General features: G+C 52.9%; 1 protein-coding gene across 1 annotated transcript in view; it reads left to right on the forward strand.

Moving 5' to 3' along the window:
* HYDIN (HYDIN axonemal central pair apparatus protein) overlaps window positions 1-17,320 on the forward strand; it is a 114,312-nt gene that overhangs the window by 33,516 nt on the left and 63,476 nt on the right. The window contains exons 9-23 of the mRNA XM_040410017.1: window positions 860-1,043; window positions 1,545-1,644; window positions 1,731-1,849; window positions 2,155-2,378; window positions 3,369-3,436; window positions 3,517-3,752; window positions 7,966-8,066; window positions 8,140-8,275; window positions 8,400-8,564; window positions 10,899-11,051; window positions 14,455-14,693; window positions 15,810-16,050; window positions 16,139-16,282; window positions 16,372-16,515; window positions 16,923-17,230. Coding sequence (XP_040265951.1) covers window positions 860-1,043; window positions 1,545-1,644; window positions 1,731-1,849; window positions 2,155-2,378; window positions 3,369-3,436; window positions 3,517-3,752; window positions 7,966-8,066; window positions 8,140-8,275; window positions 8,400-8,564; window positions 10,899-11,051; window positions 14,455-14,693; window positions 15,810-16,050; window positions 16,139-16,282; window positions 16,372-16,515; window positions 16,923-17,230 — 2,562 coding nt within the window. The remainder of the gene's footprint in view (window positions 1-859; window positions 1,044-1,544; window positions 1,645-1,730; window positions 1,850-2,154; window positions 2,379-3,368; window positions 3,437-3,516; window positions 3,753-7,965; window positions 8,067-8,139; window positions 8,276-8,399; window positions 8,565-10,898; window positions 11,052-14,454; window positions 14,694-15,809; window positions 16,051-16,138; window positions 16,283-16,371; window positions 16,516-16,922; window positions 17,231-17,320) is intronic.

Consider the following 17,320-nt stretch of genomic DNA (forward strand, 5'->3'; position numbering starts at 1 on the left):
ATGGGGCAGCGGTTACATTCGGGGTGTCTTGTACACATGGGGCAGCGGTTACATTCGGGGTGTCTTGTACACATGGGGCTGCGGTTACATTCGGGGTGTCCTCTCCTGTACACATGGGGCTGCGGTTACATTCGGGGTGTCCTCTCCTGTACACATGGGGCTGTGGTTACATTCGGGGTGTCCTCTCCTGTACACATGGGGCTGCGGTTACATTCGGGGTGTCTTGTACACATGGGGCTGCGGATACATTGGGGATGATCTCTCCAGTTCACATGGGGCAGCGGTTACATTCGGGGTGTCTTGTACACATGGGGCAGCGGTTACATTCGGGGTGTCTTGTACACATGGGGCAGCGGTTACATTCGGGGTGTCTTGTACACATGGGGCTGCGGTTACATTCGGGGTGTCCTCTCCTGTACACATGGGGCTGTGGTTACATTCGGGGTGTCCTCTCCTGTACACATGGGGCTGCGGTTACATTAGGGGTGTCTTGTACACATGGGGCTGCGGATACATTGGGGATGATCTCTCCAGTACACATGGGGCAGCGGTTACATTCGGGGTGTCTTGTACACATGGGGCAGCGGTTACATTCGGGGTGTCTTGTACACATGGGGCTGCGGTTACATTCGGGGTGTCCTGTACACATGGGGCTGCGGACACATTAGGGATGATCTCTCCAGTACACATGGGGCTGCGGTTACATTCGGGGTGTCTTGTACACATGGGGCTGCGGTTACATTCGGGGTGTCTTGTACACATGGGGCAGCGGTTACATTCGGGGTGTCTTGTACACATGGGGCTGCGGTTACATTTGGGGTGTTCTCTTCTGTACTCTCATCGTATCTCTAATCTCCAGATTCTGCTCCGATCTTCTTATCGATGAAGAGGAGGAGACCGACCGCTTCTTGGATGAATGTAAGGCAGATCACAGTCTCCGGGAACGCCTTTCCCTCCTCAGCCGAACCTTTCACAACCGCCGAAGAGTTGCCGAGAGCGACTCCATGTTATTCACAGACCCCGTGTTTCAGCTGGAGCCGGCGGTGAGTGCGCAGAACTGTATTCAACCATTTATTCACCGCTTTATATCTGTAGTAAAGTTTGTGATAGGACGAGGCAGGAGGGGGCGGACGACGGTCCCTCCGACAGATTGGCGTGAATTCTAGCACTAATCTGAGCAGATTTGACACGTCTTACCGCAGTGGGTTTGGATTAGGACTGATGTATGAAGTCTTAGTAAATTCCCCTCATTATCTCCTTCACGTCTTACAGTACGGGGCTGTGAAACGTGACCTGCGGGCTCGTTACCGAGGACGTGCCTGGCTGCGCTATACGCTCTGTATGTAGTAGGGCCTGACCCCCTCCTCGCTTTCATGAAACCTGGGGCGCAGATCTGAGCCCCTTTATCTCAGGAGGTTTTATGGAAATGAATGGTTGTAGAATGTTAGAATACTCCCAGTCACTGACAGCAAGCAGAGATGTTTCATACTGTGAAGACCTAAAGCTGTAGACCATTGGATTTCATGCTGTCCTTTGTCTGGCAGGAGGGGGACGTCTGGCCGAACTCTTCTGTGCAGGTCACCGTGCTCTTTAAACCCCAGGCTGCCCAGGTATACCAGCGGACCGTCTACTGCGATATCACAGGTAACGGATTTATGGGGGCGCTCCGCATCTATATGGTCAGTTATATTGAGCCGACGCAGAGAGTTAAGCTCATGTCTTTCTTGCAGGTCGAGAAACAAGATTGCCCCTGCGGATTCGAGGAGAGGGTCTTGGGCCCAAACTTTGTTTCAACTTTAATGAGTTGGACATTGGGAAGATGTTTGTGGGGTCCACACACAACTATGAGGTCAGTGCTTCCCCCTACACGTGTCTGCGCTCTCAATCTCCAGTGGGGCACCCACCCCATCTTGGTTCCTGTCCAGTTCTCCCTCCAGCCAGGATAGGTGTAGCTGGTGACGCTGGAGCACGTGAGGGCCACTGGTGATGATACACAAGGTCCTCTGCACTGGTCCTGGGGGTCCCCCCGGCTGCTTCTGGGTTCTCCACCAGCTCACCGACACATGCAAATGAGAACCTCCATATTGATGACCCCAACCAGTGTATTTTTTGTCTGGTGTCACCCAGGATGAACCCCACTAATTGTTTTAACAGGTCATCCTGACAAACCAGGGTGCCATTGATGGGATCTTCAGCCTGGCGCCTCCCACCTCGGCCCTGGCATCCTGCTTCACCTTCTCTCCGAGTGAGGGGATCATCCTACCTGGTGGGCACCAGGCCGTCCAGATCTGTCTGTGCTGCAGCGTCCTGGGAGAGTTCACGGAGGATTTCCACTTCACTGTGGATGGGGCCCCTGATGATGTTACACTAGCAGTAAGGTAAGAATAGGGGCCCCTGATGATGTTACACTAGCAGTAAGGTAGGAATAGGGGCCCCTGATGATGTAACACTAACAGTAAGGTAAGAATAGGGGCGCCTGATGATGTTACACTAACAGTAGGGTAAGAATAGGGGCCCCTGGTGATGTTACACTAACAGTAAGGTAAGAACAGGGGCCCCTGATGATGTTACACTAGCAGTAAGGTAAGAACAGGAGCCCCTGATGATGTAACGCTAACAGTAAGGTAACAATAGGGGCCCCTGATGATGTTACACTAGCAGTAAGGTAAGAACAGGAGCCCCTGATGATGTAACGCTAACAGTAAGGTAACAATAGGGGCCCCTGATGATGTAACGCTAACAGTAAAGTAAGAATAGGGGCCCCTGATGATGTTACACTAGCAGTAAGGTAAGAATGGGGGCCCCTGATGATGTAACACTAACAGTAAAGTAAGAATAGGGGCCCCTGATGATGTTACACTAACAGTAAGGTAAGAATGGGGGCCCCTGATGATGTAACACTAACAGTAAAATAAGGATAGGGGCCCCTGATGATGTTACACTAACAGTAAGGTAAGAATAGGGGCCCCTGATGAAGTTATACTAACAGTAAGGTAAGAATAGGGGCCCCTGATGATGTTACACTAACAGTAAGGTAAGAATAGGGGCCCCCGATGATGTTACACTAACAGTAAGGTAAGAATAGGGGCCCCTGATGATGTAACACTAACAGTAAGGTAATAATAGGGGCCCCTGATGATGTTACACTAGCAGTAAGGTAAGAATAGGGGCCCCTGATGATGTTACACTAACAGTAAGGTAAGAATAGGGGCCCCTGATGATGTAACACTAACAGTAAGGTAAGAATAGGGGCCCTGGTAAGTCGATGTGACCGTCAGATGGGGCCCTGATAAATTAGTGGGTTAAGCAAGATGGGGCCCCAGAAGAAGTGACAGGAGCGCTGTCTCAGCTGTGTGGTTTCTCTGCAGGGGCTGCATCATCGGACCCACCTTCCACTTCAGCGTGCCGGCCTTACACTTTGGGGACGTGTCCTTCGGTGAGTGTGCTCTCTCCACATCTGTCAATGGGGCGGACGCCTAAGAGATGAGGATTTCTCATGAAATGCTTCTTTTCCAGGATTTCCACAAACTCTCTTGTGTTCACTCAGTAACACCTCTCTGGTCCCAATGAGTTTCAGTCTGCGGGTCCCTGGAGATGGCGGTGGGGACCCCAGCGTCACCAGTCACACTTACATCACAGAAGCCAGGGTGGCATCTTGGAGAAGACAGCAGAATGGAGGCTGGAGACCTCGTGAATTCACCGTCAAACCCTCCAGAGGAACCATCCGCTCTCAGGGCCTCCTGGACATAGAGGTAGCGTACAAGACATACATGGTGAACTTCACCGCACATACCACTGACACGGAGGATGTGATAATAGCACCGCACATACCACTGACACGGAGGATGGGATAAGAGCACCGCACATACCACTGACACGGAGGATGGGATAAGAGCACCGCACATACCACTGACACGGAGGATGGGATAAGAGCACCGCACATACCACTGACACGGAGGACGTGATAATAGCACCGCACATACCACTGACACGGAGGATGTGATAATAGCACCGCACATACCACTGACACGGAGGATGTGATAATAGCACCACACATACCACTGACACGGAGGATGTGATAATAGTACCGCACATACCACTGACACAGAGGATGTGATAATAGCACCGCACATACCACTGACACGGAGGATGTGATAAGAGCACCGCACATACCACTGACACGGAGGATGGGATAAGAGCACCGCACATACCACTGACACGGAGGCCATGATAATAGCACCGCACATACCACTGACACGGAGGATGTAATAATAGCACCGCACATACCACTGACACGGAGGATGTGATAATAGCACCGCACATACCACTGACACGGAGGATGTGATAAGAGCACCGCACATACCACTGACACGGAGGATGTGATAATAGCACCGCACATACCACTGACACGGAGGATGTAATGTCCCAGTATCATAGTGCCATCTCCCCCCCCCCCAAAAGTGCCAGTATCAAGTGCCTCTCCCCCCCCCATGTGCCAGTATCATAGTGCCATGCCATCTCCCCCCCCCAAAAGTGGCAGTATCAAGTGCCTCTCTCCTCCCCCCTCAAAAAGTGCCAGTATCAAGTGCCTCTCTCCTCCCTCCCCCCAAAAGTGCCAGTATCATGTGCCTCTCTCCCCCCCCATGTGCCAGTATCATAGTGCCATGCCATCTCCCCCCCAAAAAGTGCCAGTATCAAATGCCTCTCTCCCCCCCCCAAAAAAGTGCCAGTATCAAGTGCCTCTCTCCCCCCCCCCATATGCCAGTATCCTAGTGCCATGCCGTCTCCCCCCCCCCAAAAGTGCCAGTATCAAGTGCCTCTCTCCTCCCCCCTCCCATGTGCCAGTATCAAATGCCTCTCTCCTTCCCCCCATGTGCCAGTATCATAGTGCCATCTCTACCCCCCAATGTGCCAGTATCAAGTGCCTCTCTCCTTCCCACCCCCCATGTGCCAGTATCCTAGTGCCAAACCCCCCCATGTGCCAGTATCAAGTGCCTCTCTCTTCCCCCCCCATGTCCCAGTATCATAGTGCCATCTCCCGCCCCCCCCCATGTGCCAGTATCAGGTGCCAACCCCCCTGCCCCCCCATGTGCCAGTATCAGGTGCCAACCCCCCTCCCCATATGCCAGTATCAAGTGCCTCCCGCTCCCCCCATGGCAGTAACAGTCGGGTATTAAAAAAAAAAAACACTTCTACTTACGTCCATGTCAGCGATGCGATGCAGCCTCTTCCTGTGTCCAGCCCTGTATGTCCATATATGGAGTCAGTGCTTGTGTATTCTAATTTAGCCTGTATTTCAGAATAGTTTCTGCTGGGATTCAAACCCACGACCTTCTGTATCAGAGGCAAAGCACTTACCCACACAGCCATAAGATCTTCCTTGCTACTGACTGAAAAAATATGAGACTTCTACTGTTATAGCTGGCTAAGTGTACATCTATACACATGACAGCTGCCCCAACACACCCAGCACTGCTATATCTCTATATATGATAGCTGCCCCAGCACACCCAGCTCTGCTACATCTAATACACATGACAGCTTCACCAGCACACTCAGCTCTAATATATCTCTATATATGACAGCTGCACCAGCACACCCAGCGCTGCTACATCTATATATCTCTAAGTATTGCTATACAGTAGATAGATATATAGAGATATAGCAGAGCTGAGTGTGCTGGGGCAGCTGTCATGTGTATAGATGTAGCAGGGCTGGGTGTGTTTGGGCAGCTGTCATGTGTATAGATGTAGCAGAGCTGGGTTTGCTGGGGCAGCTGTCATATATAGAGATATAGTAGAGCTGAGTGTGCTGGTGCAGCTGTCATGTGTATTAGATGTAGCAGAGCTGGGTGTGCTGGGGCAGCTATCATATATAGAGATATAGCAGAGCTGAGTGTGCTGGGGCAGCTGTCATATAAAGATATAGCAGTGCTGGGTGTGTTGGGGCAGCTGTCATGTGTATACATGTACACTTAGCCAGCTATAACAGTAGAAGTCTCATATTTTTTCAGTCAGAAGCAAGGCAGATCTTATGGCTGTGTGGGTAAGTGCTTTGCCTCTGATACAGAAGGTCGTGGGTTCGAATCCCAGCAGAAACTTTTCTGAAATACAGGCTAAATTTGAATACACAAGCACTGACTCCATATATGGACATACAGGGCGGGACACAGGAAGAGGCTGCATCGCATCGCTGACAGAAGGTCGTGGGTTCGAATCCCAGACACATCTTTCACTCTCCTGAGGACGGCAATACAAATGACTCGTAAATACCGGCCCTGCTGGTGTCACCCCATCAATGGTGTCACCCGGGGCGGTCCGCACCCCCCTTGCAACGCCACTGACACGGAGGATGTAATAATAGCACCGCACATACCACTGACACAAGGACATGATCAGAGCACCGCACATACCACTGACACGGAGGATGTGATAGTAGCACCGCACATACCACTGACACGGAGGATGTGATAAGAGCACCGCACATACCACTGACACGGAGGATGTGATAAGAGCACCGCACATACCACTGACACGGAGGATGTGATAATAGCACTGCACATACCACTGACACGGAGGATGTGATAATAGCACCGCACATACCACTGACACGGAGGATGTGACATACCACTGACACAGAGGATGATTCTCTGCAGACATATCTGCTGCTCAGGTTGTCTCTTTGTACTCTAGCTGTATTTCACCGTCTGATGCGTGAAGTATATGCACCAATATGTGCTCTACGTGGCCCAGCTACCCAGAGTCTCCTGTAAATATAAGAAAGAGCCCCTCACCCTCCATCTTCTCCGGCCCTTTGTCACATGCCATTGTATTGTGGATGGAGAGCAGCGGCAGTGTAACCTGTGGACACTTTCGGCAGCTGCTTATCTCCTGATCCTGACGCTGTCAAGTCTGCTGTGTGCGATTCACCTTCCTTCAGGGGGGACCTCGTCATTATGTGGGTGCAACTGGTAGTACGGCTGCCGCTATGACTGGGAAGCTACTTAGGAAGTGTGTGAGGTGCAATGACAGCGGGCAGCTGGGAAGGCACATGGTGGAGCACCGACAGCCTCCCTGCAAAACACGTGTGGACAGCTGCTGCCCGCTACCTGGCTCATTACTTGCATTATGTCTCTCTGCAGTCATGCCAGGGCCCCTGGCGCTGTGTGCCTGCTGCTGAGTCAGGTGACCCAGTGCGGGCGTCACGATAAATTAATCATACATGATCATATATGGTAGTGAATATGATTTCAACCCCCCCTTCCTCCCCGGCTGCTCTCTCCTCTACATATGATAGTGCATATAATTTCCAACCGCCTCCCCCGGGTGCTCTCTCCTTTATATATGATGTTGAATATGACTTCCACCTTCACCCCCTTCCAGCTGCTCTCTTTTCTATATATGATAGTGGATAGGATTTCCAGCCCCCCAGCTGCTCTCTCCTCCGTATATGATAGTGGATTTGAATTTCATTGTCTCCGCTGGCTGCTCTCTCCTTTATGTATGATAGTGGATGTGATTTCCAGCCCCCATCCTAGCTGCTCTCTCCTCCGTATATGATAGTGGATTTGATTTTCATTGTCTCCGCTGGCTGCTCTCTCCTTTATGTATGATAGTGGATGTGATTTCCAGACCCCCCCCCCCCCCCCATCTGCTCTCTCCTCTGTATATGATAGTGGATTTGATTTTCAGCCCCTCCCCCGGTTGCTCTCTCCTCTATATATGATAGTGGACATGATTTCCAGCAGCTTCCCCTGGCTGCTCTTTCCTCCATATATGATAGTGGATTTGATTTTCATTGTCTCCGCTGGCTGCTCTCTCCTTTATGTATGATAGTGGATGTGATTTCCAGCCCCCGTCCCCCAACGTGCTCTCTCCTCTATTTATGATAGTAGATGGAATTTCCGAAATACCCTTCCCCCTCTGCACCCCAGCACCAGCTCAGTGTGATGCTTCCTGTTCCTAGGTGACCCTGTGCTCCAACAGCTTGAAGAAGTACGAGCTGGCATTGGTGGTGGACGTTGACGGCATCGGAGAGGAGGTTTTGGCTTTACCAATAACTGCCAGGTAAGGTGGTCCCTGTACCCATGCACCATGTCTGCAGCTTCTGTTGGTGCTGACCTTTTCTCACGTGCCTCAGGTGTGTGGTGCCACCATTGTTTGTGGAGAACATGGCCGTCACATATAACCGGTGCTTCCTGCAGTTCCCATATGAGCGCACTGTGACCCTGCACAATCCCAGCAGCCTCCAGGGGTGTTACGTTTTCCTGCCACAGGTACGTCATTACCCTCCTTTATATAAGGGGAGAGCAGAAACAACAGTGCAAGCACATAGGGGCCAGCAGTATGTACTCCTGATGTTGTCTTGTAATGGACAGTGCATGCTTCCATGTTTTGCAGGAGACAGATTCTTCCACTAGTATCCTGTATAACAGCCCAAAATCCCGCGGAATAATTGAAGCACATAGCAGCATGGACGTGCCTATAGTACTGAGAGCCCAGAGGACCGGGGAGCTAAGTGCAAAGGCTCACTTTGCTGTGTATGGAAGCACCCAACCCCCAATGGTAAGGAGCACCCCCGCTATCACTGTTAGCGACCAATACAGCAGGGTCCCTGGGCTCCTACCATAACCCAGTGATTCCCAGCCTTGTTTCCATAATGGAACCCTATGTTTTTATTCCCGGGGAGCCTCTCCAGTCCTTCATATGAAGCCTGGTGTCAGGGCAAGTGAGCAGGCTAATTGTTGGCTGAGAGGACATTCCTTGCTGCGGGTAAGCAGTGAGGACCACACAAGGTCCAGTACAGCTGGAAAGCAGTGAGGACCACACAAGGCCAAGTGCTGGAGGTAAGCAGTGAGGACCACACAAGGCCCAGTGCTGAGAGTAAGCAGTGAGGACCACACAAGGCCCAGTGCAGCTGGAAAGCAGTGAGGACCACACAAGGTCCAGTGCTGGAGGTAAGCAGTGAGGACCACACAAGGCCCAGTGCTGGAGGTAAGCAGTGAGGACCACACAAGGCCCAGTGCTAAAAGTAAGCAGTGAGGACCACACAAGGTCCAGTGCTGGAGGTAAGCAGTGAGGACCACACAAGGCCCAGTGCTAAAAGTAAGCAGTGAGGACCACACAAGGTCCAGTGCTGGAGGTAAGCAGTGAGGACCACACAAGCCCCAGTGCTGAGAGTAAGCAGTGAGGACCACACAAGGCCCAGTGCTAAAAGTAAGCAGTGAGGACCACACAAGGTCCAGTGCTGGAGGTAAGCAGTGAGGACCACACAAGGTCCAGTGCTGGAGGTAAGCAGTGAGGACCACACAAGGTCCAGTGCTGGAGGTAAGCAGTGAGGACCACACAAGGCCCAGTGCTAAAAGTAAGCAGTGAGGACCACACAAGGTCCAGTGCTGGAGGTAAGCAGTGAGGACCACACAAGCCCCAGTGCTGAGAGTAAGCAGTGAGGACCACACAAGGCCCAGTGCTAAAAGTAAGCAGTGAGGACCACACAAGGTCCAGTGCTGGAGGTAAGCAGTGAGGACCACACAAGCCCCAGTGCTGGGGGTAAGCAGTTAGGACCACACAAAAAACTGTGCTGGGGATAAGCAGTGAGGCCCACTGTGGTCCTCACCGCTTACACCCAGCTCTGGACCTTGTGTGGTCCTCACTGCTTACCCCCAGTACTGTTTCTTGTGTGGTCCTAACTGCTTACCCCCAGCACTGGGCCTTGTGTGGTCTTCACTGCTTACCTCCAGCACTGGACCTTGTGTGGTCCTCACTGCTTACTCTCAGCACTGGGCCTTGTGTGGTCCTCACTGCTTACCTCCAGCACTGGGCCTTGTGTGGTCCTCACTGCTTACTCTCAGCACTGGGCCTTGTGTGGTCCTCACTGCTTACTCTTAGCACTGGGCCTTGTGTGGTCCTCACTGCTTACTCTCAGCACTGGGCCTTGTGTGGTCCTCACTGCTTACTCTCAGCACTGGGCCTTGTGTGGTCCTCACTGCTTACCTCCAGCACTGGGCCTTGTGTGGTCCTCACTGCTTACCCGCAGCAAGGAATGTCCTCTCAGCCAACAATTAGCCTGCTCACTTGCCCTGACACCAGGCTCAGGGTAAGCAGTGAGGACCACACAAGGCCCAGTGCTGGGGTGAGCAGTGAGCGAGATGATGGGAGATGAGTGCACCGGTCTGCACATGGCATGGAGGTGCAGGGTGGTCACCTCTAGCAGCACTGCCATGGATATTGCTGTTTGTAAAGGCCCTATTAGACTGCACGATTTCGGGCCAATTATCGGGGATACAAACACTTGTTCATTGCCATTTTTCAGCAGATTGAAAGTTGCCTGATAACCGAGTAATAAAACTGTAAAAGTTCTGTTTATTGATCCACTGTTTTATTTGTTACATGAAAAGAAAGTAATGTAAATGTAACCTTAAAATGTATTATAAACCGATAAAATGTACTGATGGAAAGAATCCCAATAATCGTCAGCACATCATCTCCCTGTGTACTCGGGTGTGCTGCTGATCACCTACAGAAGAGAATGAGGGAGGAATGACCACAGGAGCGATTGTTCCTCTCTTATTTAAAGTGTGCATCGACCTGTGTAATCATGCCAATGCTAACGATGCATGATAATCATCCATCGGGGCTTGCACTGCCGGAAGATTGGGCAGTGTAACACCACCTAGGAAGCCATAATGGATCTTTACACCCGGGCTCATTAATGGCTCATTTTCTGCTGTCCCTAGTTGTGCTGATGCCCTGAGCGGGTCCCTCAGTGGTAGAGAGGCTGCTCCTGAGCGCCCCCTCCCGCTCACAGGTGCTTTCTATGATATCCCCTTCATATAGAGGAGATATCCGGGTGCACGTCCATCTCGTTCTATACAACAACCAAGTATTTGTCTTTGGCAGGAGCTTCGTCTGCAGTGCATTGGGGAGGGGCCCGTCGTCCATGTGGATCCTAGTGAGGTGGATTTTGGAGATATCCCAGTCCTTACTGATGTCTCAAGAACCATCCGTCTGTGCAACCAGTCCCTGATCCCAGCGCCCTTCCAGGCCAGCATGGTGAGTGCCGACATGGGGCAGTGACCCTGACATAGGGGGTGCGAGCGTCTCCAGGTGGTGATCCTTATTGATGGATGATGATTCTCTTCTGAGTTCCTATGGAGACTGATAATTACCAGCCAGCCATGACACTGAGCGCCGCCCTGACGAGTGCTAATTATCACCACATTAATGAATAGTCTCCAACTCACAATCATCAACTCCAGCGCCCGCACACCGCCTGTGTTATTATCCAAAATGCCTCTTGTCATAAAATCCAGTCACCGCCATCCTGCACCTCATATCCTCATCACCCCCATCCTGCACCTCAAATCCTCATAACCTCCATCCTGCACCTCATATCCTCATCACCCCCATCCTGCACCTCAAATCCTCATAACCTCCATCCTGCACCTCATATCCTCATCACCCGCATCCTGTGCCTCAAATCCTCATCACCCCCATCCTGCACCTCAAATCCTCATCACCCCCATCCTGTGCCTCAAATCCTCATCACCCCCATCCTGTGCCTCAAATCCTCATCACCCCATCCTGTGCCTCAAATCCTCATCACCCCCATCCTGCACCTCAAATCCTCATCACCCCCATCTTGCACCTCAAATCCTCATCACCCCCATCTTGCACCTCAAATCCTCATCACCCCCATCCTGCACCTCAAATCCTCATCACGCCCATCCTGTGCATTAAAACCTCATCACCCCCATCCTGTACATTAAATCCTCATCACCCCCATCCTGCACCTCAAATCCTCATCACCCCCATCCTGTGCATTAAATCCTCATCACCCCCATCCTGTGCCTCAAATCCTCATCACCCCCATCCTGTGCATCAAACCCACATCACCCACATCCTGCACCTCATATCCTCATCACCCCCATCCTGTGCCTCAAATCCTCATCACCCCCATCCTGCACCTCAAATCCTCATCACCCCCATCCTGTGCCTCAAATACTCATCACCCCCATCCTGTGCCTCAAATCCTCATCACCCCCATCCTGCACCTCATATCCTCATCACCCCCATCCTGCACCTCAAATCCTCATCACCCCCATCCTGTGCCTCAAATACTCATCACCCCCATCCTGTGCCTCAAATCCTCATCACCCCCATCCTGCACCTCAAATCCTCATCACCCCCATCCTGCACCTCAAATCCTCCCCAGTACAACTACACTGCAATTTATCGCTCAACATTTATTGTAATGATAGTCAATGGTGTTGCACTGCGACATGCGATGACTGCGACACAACAGTCGCACAGAAATCCAACTTGGATGGATGTTTTGTGACTGTCATGTTGCAGTATGCTGCAGTGCAACACCATTGACTATCATTATAAAAAGAAAAAGTGTGATTTTTTTCTGCGACACGGTGCTATGTAACCCTATCCACTCCTCCTATCATCCAGGGGCCTCTCCACTCCTCCTATCATCCAGGGGCCTCTCCACTCCTCCTATCATCCAGGGGCCTCTCCACTCCTCCTATCATCCAGGCGCCTCTCCACTCCTCCTATCATCCAGGCGCCTCTCCACTCCTCCTATCATCCAGGCGCCTCTCCACTCCTCCTATCATCCAGGCGCCTCTCCACTCCTCCTATCACCCAGGCGCCCTTTCCACTCCTCCTATCATCCAGGGGCCCCTCCACTCCTCCTATCATCCAGGGGCCCCTCCACTCCTCCTATCATCCAGGGGCCTCTCCACTCCTCCTATCATCCAGGGGCCTCTCCACTCCTCCTATCATCCAGGCGCCCCTCCACTCCTCCTATCATCCAGGTGCCCCTGTACTCCTCCTATCATCCAGGGGCCTCTCCACTCCTCCTATCATCCAGGCGCCCGTCCACTCCTCCTATCATCCAGGCGCCTCCACTCCTCCTATCATCCAGGTGCCCCTGTACTCCTCCTATCATCCAGGGGCCTCTCCACTCCTCCTATCATCCAGGCGCCTCTCCACTCCTCCTATCATCCAGGGGCCTCTCCACTCCTCCTATCATCCAGGCGCCCGTCCACTCCTCCTATCATCCAGGCGCCTCCACTCCTCCTATCATCCAGGGGCCTCTCCACTCCTCCTATCATCCAGGGGCCCCTCCACTCCTCCTATCATCCAGGCGCCTCTCCACTCCTCCTATCATCCAGGCGCCTCTCCACTCCTCCTATCATCCAGGCGCCCCTCCACTCCTCCTATCATCCAGGTGCCCCTGTACTCCTCCTATCATCCAGGCGCCTCTCCACTCCTCCTATCATCCAGGCGCCTCTCCACTCCTCCTATCATCCAGGGGCCCCTCCACTCCTCCTATCACCCAGGCGCCCTTTCCACTCCTCCTATCATCCAGGGGCCCCTCCACTCCTCCTATCATCCAGGGGCCCCTCCACTCCTCCTATCATCCAGGGGCCTCTCCACTCCTCCTATCATCCATGCGCCTCTCCACTCCTCCTATCATCCAGGCGCCCCTCCACTCCTCCTATCATCCAGGTGCCCCTGTACTCCTCCTATCATCCAGGGGCCTCTCCACTCCTCCTATCATCCAGGCGCCCGTCCACTCCTCCTATCATCCAGGCGCCTCCACTCCTCCTATCATCCAGGGGCCTCTCCACTCCTCCTATCATCCAGGGGCCCCTCCACTCCTCCTATCATCCAGGCGCCTCTCCACTCCTCCTATCATCCAGGCGCCTCTCCACTCCTCCTATCATCCAGGCGCCCCTCCACTCCTCCTATCATCCAGGTGCCCCTGTACTCCTCCTATCATCCAGGGGCCTCTCCACTCCTCCTATCATCCAGGCGCCTCTCCACTCCTCCTATCATCCAGGGGCCCCTCCACTCCTCCTATCATCCAGGGGCCCCTCCACTCCTCCTATCACCCAGGCGCCCTTTCCACTCCTCCTATCATCCAGGGGCCCCTCCACTCCTCCTATCATCCAGGGGCCCCTCCACTCCTCCTATCATCCAGGGGCCTCTCCACTCCTCCTATCATCCAGGCGCCCCTCCACTCCTCCTATCATCCAGACGCCTCTCCACTCCTCCTATCATCCAGGCCCCTCCACTCCTCCTATCATCCAGGGGCCCGTCCACTCCTCCTATCATCCAGGCGCCTCTCCACTCCTCCTATCATCCAGGCGCCTCTCCACTCCTCCTATCATCCAGGCCCCTCCACTCCTCCTATCATCCAGGGGCCCCTCCACTCCTCCTATCATCCAGGCGCCTCTCCACTCCTCCTATCATCCATGCGCCCCTCCACTCCTCCTATCATCCAGGGGCTCCTCCACTCCTCCTATCATCCAGGGGCCCCTCCACTCCTCCTATCATCCAGGGGCCCCTCCACTCCTCCTATCACCCAGGGGCCCCTCACTATGCAGATATCTTCCCATGTTATCATATGTGCTTATTCTCTGTCCCTCTTCTTTCCCAGATGCGGAAGCGGTCGCTGTGGCGGGTAGACCCTGGCTGTGGTCAGGTTCCCCCAGAAGGAGAAGTCCACCTGACACTTGTGGCCCATCTAGATGATACGCTGACCTTCAAAGACACAGTCCAGCTGGTTATTACTAACAGCAACACCTATCTCATCCCAGTTCATGCTACCGGCACTGGAACCACCATAGTCACTGACGAGACATTTGCGCCGGTGCTGAATCTTGGCGCCCATTTCAGGTGGATGATCAGTCTGTCTTCTGTATTAGTGAATGTCCTATCAGGGAAGCTTTTCCACATTCTGGGCTCGGACCAGGCCAACCGTCATGTCATAGAATCCCAGTAAACAATTCAATGTAGGTGACATAGTTGGCGGGAGTATCCCCCCGGAGCTGCCGGGCGTCCCCTATATCTGCGGTAATTATGTGGGAATATTGCGGACATGTACTATGTCCCATCACTCCACTGCTGCCATGTTGTATGTTGTGCCCGTCATCCGTCCTGGCCCGGGTGGCGCGTACCTCTGCACTGCGCGGCCATCACAGACATGGCGCCCACATGAGCAGGTCTTCAGATGTAGAGGTGCGGAGCTGTAGACTGCACAGAAGTGTCTAGTGTCAGTGGAAAGTTTGTGGAGAGATGAGTTTGTGGTGGGGGTCCGGCTCTGACAGCCATGTGAAGAGCGACGCTGCTTCAGTTTCCTATTTTCTCCTCCAGTTCTATTGTTTGGGGGGTTTCAATGACAGCGGGCTCTTTGTGTCTGATCAGAGCTTTAGTAGATGAAACACAATGATGCCATTAACCCGACCCTTACTGGGCCTGGATTCCGCTGCTGGGCAGAAGGCGAGACTGGCAGGCATGGCTGGCACGGTGGCGGTTAATGGGACTCGTCTCTGCAGGTCTCCGGCTGCTGCGCATTGTCATGGTCTTTGTTGTGCACCCTGCAGAGCATAATAGGCAGCAATGGAAGATAACACCACAGTAACTCCATCTGAGCCCTGGCAGTAACTCAAGAAGCCGGGGAGAGTGTAACCCAAGAGTAGTGTGACCCCGCTCGCTTTTCTGCACCACTGAGCAGATCATGGCTCGCCCCGAGATCCGCGCCCGGCCCCCACCACGCACCGTACTCCCATTTCATAGCCGATTTGACATGTAATGGCTTCGGGAGACATTGCTCTCAGTACACGGCTTTCTTCATTATTACTATTAGTGCTTCCCACAATGCACTTGTGTCAGATTGTCCTGCTGGACACATAGCGACCTCTTTACGTTGAAGAACACGGAGCTGTAGCGTGACGTGTAACGTGTGCCGAGCTGCTCTCCACTCCATGTAATAAATCTTATATCTCCCCGCAGCGCTGATCCCTGTCGCTATCATTTCACTATGACCAATCGCGGCCGTCGCACGCACCAGCTCTACTGGATGACCGAAGGATTCCCTCAGTTCCGCAAACATCAGCAACTTCCTAGCCTTAAAGTAGGGGCCCCTCAGCCTGAGCCACGGGGCCCCGTGTTTAGACTCCTTCCATCACGCATGGAGTTGAATCCCGGACAGAGCATTGCTGTCGTGTTGGAGGGGTCCTCGACCACACCAAAGGTATCAGTGGAGTGGAGATATTGGAGATACTGGCCGTACGGTGGGCCAGGAGACTCCCAGTCATCCTCCATGTGTCTCTGTATTGCAGATGGTGAAGGAGCGTCTACTGGGACAGGCCATCATAGGAAAACAGTCTGGCAAGGAACGGATCCTGATGGTCGATGTCAGTTGTGAATTCATTGCTCCTGTTCTTCACCTGTCCAAGCAGAGTCTGCACTTCTATGTGGAGAAGGTGATGAACCGCTGTGGGCAGCATGGCCTCCATCATGTCCAGGCCTCGGACACCTTACTCACGTCTTTCACTGCTTGTGTCTTTTCCAGCAACCAGAAGAACAGCTGATATATGAGAAATTCCAGTCCGTGACCCTGAAAAATATTTCTTCGCTGCCTCTGACCATCCTCCTGTCCCTGAAGCCTCCATTCTCTCTCTGCCGCGGTGATACTGTCCAGGAGGAGGATGAGCAGGTAGCGCCAGAACATATCTTCACGCCTGTGCTTTTATTGTTCACACCGTTTTTTCGTGTTTCATAGGTTTTGAGATCAGTGGCGGTGTGCACAGCACCAATGGACAGCTTTGAGTGCTGCAGCTCCGTAATTGAGCGGTCACTGCGGTGTGATAGACGTATACTATAGACCACGCACGCTCAACCTGCGGCCCTCCAGCCATTGTAAAACTACAACTCCCACAATGCCCTGCTGTAGGCTGTTCGGGCAGGCTGGGAGTTGTAGTTTTGCCACAGCTGGAGGGCCGCAGGTTGAGCATGCCTGCTATAGATGCAAGGTTTGTGCCTGGCACAACATGAGCAGGACCAGTTTTGGTGGATTTGTGCCCGCTTTGCCCCACAGTATGTTATCCTCCATTTCCCTTCCAGAATCCCCTGCGCCTTGACACTGGTGAAGAAGTGGAGCTGACCATCAAGTTTGATCCGACTTTCATTGATGATCTCCAGAGCCGAGTCCTGGAGGAGGTTCTGTCCGTCTGCTATGCTGAACACCCTCATACAGACCACATCACTCTGCAGGCTGAAGTGCATTTCCCAAACCTTCACTTTCCTTATAACCAAATCCACTTTGGCTGCATACTCAATGACACAGAGAGCACCCGAGAGATGGAGGTGACCAACTGCAGCCCGCTGCCCGTACAGTACCGCTGGTCCTTTGTGAAGGAGGGTGAGATCAGGTGAGGCACCGAGGCATATCTCCACTGAAGGATCTGAGTCGTAGTATTATTTTTACCGGGTCCCTCCTGGAACATCAAGTGATTGGTGCT

Source organism: Bufo bufo, chromosome 10 (genome assembly GCF_905171765.1).
Source record: "Bufo bufo chromosome 10, aBufBuf1.1, whole genome shotgun sequence".
Taxonomy (NCBI): Eukaryota; Metazoa; Chordata; class Amphibia; order Anura; family Bufonidae; genus Bufo; species Bufo bufo.